We start from the raw sequence: 11,332 nt of genomic DNA on the forward strand, positions 1-11,332 counted from the left end.
TGGGTACCCCATCTGGTCTGGGCTACGCAGTCTCACACACAACAAATTGCCATGCAATTTTTTTCTGCTTTCAAGATACCAACTTCAGGGACAACAGGTTTACTTACTGCCTAATATGTGCCATCAACTGTCACCCTCTGAATCACCTGCTTGTGGCACTGTGGTTTTCAGAGAGAAAGGTTGTAGTTCCAGTGTCCACCAGCGGATGTCCCGCAGCAGATCCCAGTAATCAGTATCCACCTGATGCTAGCTGCTGGGAGAGTATTTAGTCCCTCCTCAACATTTCCCATTTTCTTCAGTGTTTCACCTGATAGCAAAAATGTGCTTGCCGACTTATCTTGAATAGGAAATTCCCGGGGGGTAAAGCCCCCCAGGTGAGTACAAAGTGGTTAACGAACGCCAAAACAGGGCTTCTAATAATTGTCTAAAAGAATGTTTTTATTTATATAAAAAAGAGCTTATAATCTAGCACCCAGTACATCAGACACAGTGTATCACCATTGGTCAATATTAAAAAATGAACAAAACAATCACCTATCTGCGTCTGGGCGCAATAATCTATGTGAAATATACACAGCATGGAAATCCCGCATATATATTGTCCATAACCCCGTATTTTAATGCTGAGTGTAAAGGTCATGAAGACCAATGGTCTAGTCGTAATGAACCCCACAATGAAGTAATTATTGCAACAATGAAAGGTGGGACTATCCCCTAAATAATGAGGTACATTGGTCAGTAAGTGCTGCAGACTGTTTTACTTCTCTCAACGCTATGGATGGAGAGTGTGTATCATAGCATGTCCATAGAAACATCCACTTTTTTGTTCCCCAGCAGTCCGTGGGATATATCCTCAATGTGGCTGGTCACAAATTATATGCTGGTTAACAATGTAGTCCCAGTCTTCCATCTAAAACAAATAAGTGGGGATGGAGGAAAAATATCCTGTGTACCTGTATAACCATATGTACAGTAGTCCACAAATCGCATGTCAACATGGGTTGTGACTAGTGAATGGAGAGCAAGTCAATCTTACCACACCCAGTCCAATCCGAGGGGTATGCTAGACAGCAATGCCGACTTCCATGAGGAGTTGACATCCGACAACTCCAGCTTATCCATAAGGTGCACTACGTACATGTGTCAACTTTTACACATGCTTGCGGTAGTCAATATGTACATATGTAAGCCACAGAAACCCGATGTTCGCTGAGCCGTGCTGCCTCCAGCAGGTCTACTAGTCAGCTTTGTGTTGCTGTTCGTATGCGGCCGCACAACAGGTATCACAGCACTCCTCCACTAGAGGTGTATGTCCATTAGGGCATGAATAGCTAACTTCCCATGACACTTCAGTGACGTCAATGCGTTTCGCTTACATGCAAGCGTAGCTTCGTCAGGAATACAAGTTTAATATTGACCATCGGTGATGGTACACTGTGTCTAAAGTACTGTGTGACTTTAGTAACTTTAGTAAGCTACTATATATTACATAGACACTTTTTTTACGCTGTTTTTTGATACGGATTAAAAAAAAAACATGCTTTTAGCTAATTCTTAGGAGCCCTGTTTTGCCATTCATTAACAACTTTGTACTTACCTAGCAGCTTTACTTCAAGGAATTTCTTTGGTTAGTTGGCGAACACCTTACAGGTGATTGGGTGCTTATATTGTGGTGATTTGTTTCCCCTTAATGTTTTTGTTTCTTTTGTTTGACTTATTCTGAACCCAGATCCTGCTCTTGCTCTTACCCTGCTGGGGGGTAGAGGATGCAAACAAGTGGAACTTGCCCTTTTGGGTAAATTTTGCTTTAATGCATACACACTTTGGTTCCAGTTTCCTACACAAATCTGGTCATCCCTGCTGCTTGTAACAAGATAAATAATGTTATAGTAGTTATAAAGTTATGGCTGATCGGTTACCGACCCATAGAGAGGGGCTCCATGATCTATGACTGATATGGAGCAAACAAACTTTTTGTTCTATCTGAAGCTCGGCAAATTTGTAAAGCTTTAGGTGGGATTAAGCCTCCTGTCCTTGGTCCACATCTAACCTAGGAGCCAGACATCATTATTGAAGCGTTTGTTACCCCAACACTTCACATTCCCAGATATTTGCCTGCTGTACCATGTACTTGCATGAGAAAGTATGCTGTTCTCTTTGTATTGCTTCTTTTGTGTGAAATCCCAGGTGATCCTGCCGGCTCCTCTGCTTTCCTATTAAAAATTGACCACACTAAGCAGGAGAACACACCATGATCAGTTCCCTAGCTATGCTGGAAACTCAGCCTGCTTTCCTCCAATGAGCAGTTCTGACATGCCTCCCGCTGCACAGCTATTCAATGGGAAGCTCAGTGTGCCGCTGCTTCTCCTTTCCCAGCTCTTATGCAGCAGAGAATAGAGGGAAAGGTATTTATAATTATTTTTTATATCTATAAAAAATGTTTTGCCTTTCCATTTTTATTTTAAATGAAAAAGGGTTGTTTTACAAGGCAATCGTTTATACTCACTTTAAGTCTCCGCTGTGCACAGGCACATCTGAGACTTAAAAAAGTATTCATATCCCTTGAAAGTTTCCACATTGTGTCAGGTTACAAACAAAAAACAAATATATTTTATTGGGATTTTATACGATTGCCACTTTGTGTTGGTCGAATTGTGAAGTGGAAGGAAAATGATAAATGGTTTTCAATATTTTTTACAAATAAATATGTGAAAAGTGTGGCGTGCATTAGTATTAAGCCCCCTTTACTCTGATACCCCTAAAATCTAGTGGAACACCTGTGTGTAATTTAATCTCAGTATAAATACAGCGGTTTTGTGAAGCCTTGAGAGGTTTGTTAGAGAACCTTAGTGAACAAACAGCATCATGAAAGCCAAGGAACATACCAGACAGGTCAGGGATATAGCTGGGGAGAAAATTAAAGCAGAGTTAGGCTGGCCATACACTATACAATTTTCTTGTTCAACTTTCCTTTAGATTTACCAAAACCATGTAATATAGGGTCAAACCTAAACACTTTCAATTTGTATGCAATCAGGCAGGCCCTTGCACTAAATAGTTAAAGGTAAATCTAAAGGAAATTGAATAAGAAAATTGTATAGTGTATGGCCAGCCTTAGGATATAAAAAAAAATATCCCAAACTTTGAACACCTCACAGAGCATTGTTGCAAACCTACAAGACATGGCCGTCCTCCTAAACTGACAGGCCAAACAAGGAGAGCATTTATCAAAGAAGCAGCCAAGAGGCCCATGGTAATAGTGGCCATACACCCTTTCAAAAAAATCGCCCGAAGATCGGTTAATTGGACAGCTCGTTCGTTATTCGGCCATAAATGGACACAAATCAGTAATCGGTTGTGATGTTTTTGAGCCAAAAAAAAAAAAAAAAGCGAAGGACAGGTTTGGAAATTTGGAACAAAACTAACAATAAATTGAAAAGTTAATGTGTTTATTGTCCAAACTGCACTAGGCATTTGTGAAAAACAAAATAAAAGGATTCATTTATGTCCATTGAACAATTTATTGGTCATTAGATGATGGCACAATTGTTTGCTCTCACGGCCGAGTGTTCGTTTTTAAAAAATGAGTTAGAACAATATTAGTGTATGGACAGCAAAACTCTTGAGGAGCTGCAGAGATCTACAGCTCAGGTGGGAGAATCTGTCCACAGGACAACTATTAGTCTGGACTCCACAAATCTGGCCTTTATGGAAGAGTGGCAAGAAGAAAGCCCTTGTTGAAAGAAAGCCATAAGAAGTCCAGTTTGCAAGAAGCCATGTGGAGGACACAGCAAACATGTGGAAGAAGGTGCTCTGGTCAGATGAGACCAAAATGTAACTTTTTGGCCTAAAAGCAAAGCGCTATGTGTGGCAGGAAAAACTATCGCTGCACATCACCCTGAATCACCCATCCCCACCGTGAAACATGGTGGCGGCAGCATCATGTTGTGGGGATGCTTTTCTTTAGCAGGGACATGAAAGCTGGTCAGAGTTGATGGGAAGATAGATGGAGCCAAATACAGGGAAGTCTTCGAAGAAAACCTGTTAAGAGTCTGCAAAAGACCTGAAACTGGGGCGGAGGTTCATCTTCCAGCAGGGCAGCGACTCTAAACATACAGATAGAGCTACAGTTTAGATCAGCATATTCATGTGTTAGAATGGCCCAGTCAAAGTCCAGACCTAAATCCAATTGAGAATCTGTGGCAAGACTTGTAAACTTTTGTTCACAGATGCTCTCCATCCAATTTGACAGCGCTTGAGTTTTTTTTTGCATAAAAGAATGGGCAAAAATGTCACGCTCTAGATGTGCAAAGCTGGTAGAGACATTCCCAAAAAGACTTGCAGATGTAATTGCAGTGAAAGGTGTTTCTACAAAGTATTGACTCCGGGGGGCTGAATACAAATGCACGCCACACTTTTTACATATTTGTAAAAAATGTTTAAAACTATTTAATCATTTTCCTTCCACTTCACAATGATTTGCCACTTTGTGTTGGTTTATCATATAAAATCCCAATAAAACATATTTATTTATGCCTTTGGCTGTAGCATGACAAAATGTGGAAAATTTCAAGGAGTATGAATAGTTTTTCAAGGCACTGCCGATACGGATACTCAGTGGTCTCTCGGTTTCTCGCTTTCTCTGCTGTGGAAGCCTGCTACTTGTAAAAAGGCAGACTGTTGACAGTACACGAACACTACACGACAGTACACGAACACTACACGACAGTACACGAACACTACACGAACACTACACGAACACTACACGAACACTACACGAACACTACACGAACACTACACGAACACTACACGAACACTACACGAACACTACACGAACACTACACGAACACTACACGAACACTACACGAACACTACACGAACACTACACGAACTGCCTGTTTGGGAACTCATCAGCAGGCACTCTATTGGTCAGGAATTGACCATAGTTTAATCAGTGGCTCGGACAAGCAAATATTTTGTTTATTTATGCTATGGACTTGCTGTACAAAGCCCTCCTGCAAGGAAACTTTTGAATACAGGTACATAATGTTTTGTTGTGTACAGATTGTGGGTGATCAGGGGGTAACCTTAGTGGATCCGATTATACCTTGATTTATGGATTTTTATACACCGTATTCCAAGCAACTGGTTTATTATATATAGCCAGTTTCAGATCACCCAGTGGATATATACACACACATCATTACTTTGTCATTAAATACCCGGGTTATGGCAGCCAGCTGTCTAAGTTAAAAACTTCCTTTTCCTCCCCTATGATTCCATTTAGCTGCATGTAGTGAGAAAAAGACATCTCCATATAGGCTCAAGTCAGGTTTTTTAGTTGTAGCTTACACAGGGCTGGCTGTCTTCCAGCCTCCATATGAAAGCAGTGGGTAAAATAAAAATGGTTTGCTTTGAATTATTCTAAAAATAGTTAAACACTACCTGCCAGGATGATGTCATATGACATTGTGGACTCTTTGTGGATGATATCCAGATATCTTTTTTTCAGCCAGCAATTCTCTACAGTGTAAAAGCCATCCTAGCAGCTGATTAGCTGCTGGATTGTTTTTACAAGCAGCGAAAGGGGACGTCTCCCCCCCCCCCTACAGCCTATTGGCAACTCTGAGGGCTCTCAAGTGCGGTCAAAAAGCCAGACATCCAGTCTGGTGGTGGCGCCAGGTTACCACAGAGCTGGCTGAGGACCAGATGGTCCCCGGCCATCTCCATGATCCTGGGAGGCCGGAAGCGACGTCATGACATCACTTCCGGCTTTGGCAGATGCAAACACTGCCATTTGTTTTTGTTTTATTTATCTCATATTTGCATACTCACATAGTCTTCGAGACCCCAGATGTCTCTATAAAGGAGGACCTGTCATGCCTTATTTCTATCACAAGGGATGTTTACATTGCTTATGCTACGAATAAAAGTGATAAAAAAAAATATTTAAAATTAAAGAGACAGTGTAACAAAAAAAAAAATAAAAAAACATTTTTTTAAAGCACCCCGTGCTCGCATGCAGAAGCGAATGCATACGTAGGTTGTGCTTGCACATGTAAACTGTGTTTAAAAACTACACATACGAGGTATCGATGCAGTATTACAGCAAGAGCAATAATTCCAGCTCTAGATCTCCTCTAACTCCTCTAACTCCAAACTGGTAACCTGTAAATAATTTTAAAGTGTCGCCTATGGAGATTTTTTTAAGAACCGTATTTTGGCGTCATTTCACGAGCGTACGCAATTTAAAGCATGACATGTTCGGTATATATTTACTCGAAATAACATCTTTCATATTTTACCATTGTACCAAAACATTGGCTTATATATGGTGTTTTTTTGCATTACAATTTATTAAAGTGTATTTTTTCCCCAAGAAAAATTGCGTTTGAAAATTCACTGCATAAATACCGTGTGACAAATTGTAATGACCACCATTTTATTCTCCATGGTCTCTGCTAAAAATATATATATATATATATATATATATATATATATATATATATATATATATATATATATATATATATATATATATATATATATATATATATATATATATATATATATATATATATATATATAAACATTTGGGTGTTCCGAGTAATTTTCTAACAAAAAAATGCTGATTTTTACATGTAGCAGAGAAATGTCAGAATTGGCCTGGGTGTGAAGTGGTTAAAATTGATCTGCTCTACTGTATCGTTCTGCCACTCTGTTCTTATGTCTAAAATAATCAATGTACAATAATAGCTTCATAAACAAATTGTTTGACATATATTAACAGACTGAAATTTGAGAACAATAACAAAACACAGATATTTACAAGCAGATCTGACTACCCATAAGTGCCTTTTCCCAACATCAGGATTACGTTTCACAATGCGCAGCTCTTAGTCAAATCTGATTTCCTTATTGTACACTCTTGTATATGAAAGCAGATGAAGCATATTTACCAACAGTGTAAAGACTATGCAATGTATCTTATTAACAAAGAGTGGAAAGGCACAAAAAGATGCACACATTGGACAAAGAGAACAACGTATATCAAACTTTTACCGGCAATTAAAGGAGTACTAAAGTCACACTACCAATGCAAAAACAGATGAAAAACTCGCCATTTGTAAGTTTATATCCATTTTTTTGTCCGATCCATTTTTTTTTTAAAAGGAAGAAAAATGGAGCTTTGATCAGTTTAAAAAAACATACGATGATGGATGCGGATGTTAACTGATGGTCATCCATTTACATAGAAATGTATTGATGTCCGTTTTTCATCCATCAGCGGATGGATAAAAAACAGACAAACGGACAGCATGTGTGAAAGGGGCCTTATAGGATAGCACACACTTCAGAAGTCGTTTTTCTTTTTTGTGTTTTTATTTGTTTTACTGGCATAAAATATGATGACTACTACATTTACTGTAAGGAATGTAAAACTTGATCTAATGCACAGACACTGAAAACTGGTACAATTTCTATGATGAGACTCCAATACTCCTATGTTTCACTCTGACTGTTTGTACTTTTTGAGATTTTGCACAATAAAAACTAATTTCGGATTAAAAAAAAAAAAAAACAGCTGTGGGAATCATATTCTTGCAGCCGTCATTTGCGCCAGTGCTAGCCACCAATGTGAATGTAGCCAAACGATGATTATCCTATTATAATGGCATCTGAAAGTGGGTGGGATATATTGGGCAGCAAGTGAACACGTTGTCCCTAAAGTTGATATGTTGAAAGTAGAAAAAAATGGGCAAGTGTAAGGATTAAAACTGTGACAAGGGCCAAATTGCAATGGCTAGAAGACTGGGTCAGATTATCTCCATAATTGCAGCTCTTGTAGGATGTTCCCAGTCTGCAGGGGTCAGAATCTACCAAAAGTAGTTAAAGGAAAAAACATGGGGAGCGAAGGCTGGCCTGTGTAGTCCCATCCAATAGAAGAGCTACTGAAGATAAAATTGCTGAGAAGATTAATGCTGGTCGTAGTGATCGACCGATATCCGATACCGATATTTTGGTCGGACCCCAAACCCCTACTCAAATTGAAAAGCATTCAAAATGCCAAGTTTGGCTGTTTTGAATGCTGTCATGTTTTTTTTTAATTCGGCGCCGAGTACCCGTAAGTGGTGTCATGACATCACGTCCGGGTTTTTTACATGGAGACCGGCGCATGCGCACTTGCGGCAGGAATACCGGCTTTCACGGAGACACATCTTCATGCTACACCGGGTCTTCTCTTTGGCAGTGGAGGTAGGATGTCCGGGTCTTCCGGTGGGACGGGAGACCCGGGTGAGCCGTGGAAGGCGGGGGGGGGGGGGGGGAGACACGTCCCCTCCCAGTCCTTGTAATGACAGCCGAGCAGCTTTTCAGCCGCATCGGTTGTCATTACAAGTCAACCGACCATCGTCTATGGACACCGATACCGGGGTGATCCCTGTAGCTGCAGGCATCACCCCAGGACATGCACTTTCCCTAAATATTGGCAATATTGGTAACCTCAGGGGCCGATTCCGATATTTCGGGGAAGTGCATATTGGCCCCCGATATATCAATCTCTAGCTGGTCGTGAAAGAATAGTATCAGAACACACAGTACATCGCAGTTTGTTGTGGATGGGGCTGTGTAGCCACGCACCAATCAGGGTGCCCATGCTGACCTGTGTCAGCCAAAAGCGCCTACCATGGACATGTGAGCATCAGAACTGGACCACAGAGCAATGGAAGAAGGTGGCCTGGTCTGATGGATCACGTTTTCTTTTACATCATGTGGACAGCCAGGTGTGTGTGTGTGTGTGTGTGTGTGTGTGTGTGTGTGTGTCTTCCCTGGAGAAGAGATGCACCAGGATGTAGTATGGAATTAAGGCAAACTGGCAGAGGCAGTGCGATGCTTTGGGCAATTTTCTGCTAGGAAAACATTGGATCCTGCCATTCATGTGGATGTTACTTTGACATGGACCACCTACATAAACATTGCTGGTGACTTCATGCAAACGCTATGCCCTGATGGCAGAGGCCTCTATTAGCAGAATAATGCCCCCGGCCACATTGCAAAAATGGTTCAAGAATGTTTTTTAGGAACACAATGAGTTTGAGGTTTTGACTTACACTCCCAATTCTCCAGATCTCAATCCAATTCTCCATATCTCAATCCAATTGAGTATCTGTGTGGATTTGCTGGAAAAACAAGCCCAATCCATAGAGGCCCCACCTCTCAACTAACAGGACTTAGCCCTGGTTCACACCAGTGCGGCTTTAAAGTCACGCTACTTCAGCGAGACTTCAAAGCTTACTATCAGTGCGGCTTGCTGACATCTGTTCGACTTCAGAAAAGTACCTGTCATTGCCTATTACTGTCACAAGAGAGGTTTACTTTCCTTGTGACAGCAATAAAGTGATCATTATTATTTTTTTTTTTAAAGGACAGCGTAGAAATAAAAACTTTAAATGTGCAGAATATCAGAACCTAATATCGGCCTGAAGGGTGGCCGGAAAATCGGTATTGGCCCTAAAAAACCTATATCGGTCGATCCCCCCCACTATACCCAAGCCAGGTGTAAATATACACCCACTATACCCAAGCCAGGTGTAAATATACACCCACTATACCCAAGCCAGGTGTAAATGTACACCCACTATACCCAGCCAGGTGTAAATGTACACCCACTATACCCAGCCAGGTGTAAATGTACACCCACTATACCCAAGCCAGGTGTAAATATACACCCCCTATACCCAAGCCAGGTGTAAATATACACCCCCTATACCCAAGCCAGGTGTAAATATACACCCCCTATACCCAAGCCAGGTGTAAATATACACCCCCTATACCCAAGCCAGGTGTAAATACACACCCCCTATACCCAAGCCAGGTGTAAATGTACACCCACTATACCCAGCCAGGTGTAAATGTACACCCACTATACCCAGCCAGGTGTAAATGTACACCCACTATACCCAGCCAGGTGTAAATGTACACTCACTATACCCAGCCAGGTGTAAATATACACCCACTATACCCAAGCCAGGTGTAAATATACACCCCCTATACCCAAGCCAGGTGTAAATATACACCCCCTATACCCAAGCCAGGTGTAAATGTACACCCACTATACCCAGCCAGGTGTAAATGTACACCCACTATACCCAGCCAGGTGTAAATATACACCCACTATACCCAAGCCAGGTGTAAATATACACCCACTATACCCAAGCCAGGTTTAAATATACACCCCCTATACCCAAGCCAGGTGTAAATATACACCCCCTATACCCAAGCCAGGTGTAAATATACACCCACTATACCCAAGCCAGGTGTAAATATACACCCCCTATACCCAAGCCAGGTGTAAATATACACCCACTATACCCAAGCCAGGTGTAAATGTACACCCACTATACCCAAGCCAGGTGTAAATATACACCCAGTATACCCAGCCAGATAACATACACACCCAGTATACCCAGCCAGATAACATACACACCCAGTATACCCAGCCAGATGTATACACCGTGATGTCTCTCACCTGTGCACAGACAGTCATTAGCCCGGCTGTCTGCTCTCCTCTTCCCTTCAGCAGCCACAGCCCTCCACACACCGCTCCGGTCACCGCCACTCCGGCCAACCGAGCCACGCTCCTCCCGCTTCTCAGCCCGGGGCCCCCGACAGCCCCCAATCTAGGAGCCAAAACAGAGAAAACTCTTCTCAAGGCCGCCATTTTCCCGGAAGTGTCAGCTGTCACAGGTCACCTGCTTCACGTGAGAGGTCAGCGCGGCGTTGTTTGGTCACGTGACGTCCTCTTATAGATATAGCATCGTACGCTGTGCCTGTGCGTGCTCTATGTGTTTCTATTGGCTGGTACCTGCGCTCTCATTCCTATGTGCCTCACACACAGGAGCACTATGCATGCAGCATGTCCCCCTCCCACCTCTGTGCACACACAGCTCCAGCCCAACCCCAATAATCACTGATCATAGAAATCAATACACATTGAGAGCAGAAGGGGGGCGAGCATTTAACCCCTTCACTGCTAGATCTGTTCTAATAATCATTTAGATCTTAAGATTATGTAAAACCCCCCAAAACATGATACGTTTATTCTTTCACCACTTGTTCTCCGGAAGGTTTACCCCCCTTTGTGAGGCCATTGTTTGTGATACAGCACTGCGTTACTTTAATTGACAATTGCGCGGTTGTGCGACGCTGCACCGAAATACATGTGTCCTTTTTTTCCCACAAATGTAACTTTCTTTTGATGGTATTTGATCACCTCTGTGTTTTGATTTTTTTCACTATAAACAAACATAAAAAAGCGACAATTTTGAAAAAA

General features: G+C 41.8%; 1 protein-coding gene across 1 annotated transcript in view; it reads right to left on the reverse strand.

The window, feature by feature from the left end:
• The window catches only part of LOC309548218 (calcium uptake protein 2, mitochondrial-like), a gene marked incomplete at its 3' end in the record, with an annotated part of 354,686 nt that extends 343,936 nt beyond the window's left edge, over nt 1–10,750 (reverse strand). The window contains exon 1 of the mRNA XM_082248172.1: nt 10,529–10,750. Coding sequence (XP_082104298.1) covers nt 10,529–10,720 — 192 coding nt within the window. The 5' untranslated portion in view covers nt 10,721–10,750. The remainder of the gene's footprint in view (nt 1–10,528) is intronic.
• Between the last annotated feature and the right edge of the window lie 582 nt (nt 10,751–11,332).

The sequence above is a fragment of the Pelophylax lessonae genome (genome assembly GCF_965119305.1).
Source record: "Pelophylax lessonae genome assembly, chromosome: 2".
NCBI classification, from domain to species: domain Eukaryota; kingdom Metazoa; phylum Chordata; class Amphibia; order Anura; family Ranidae; genus Pelophylax; species Pelophylax lessonae.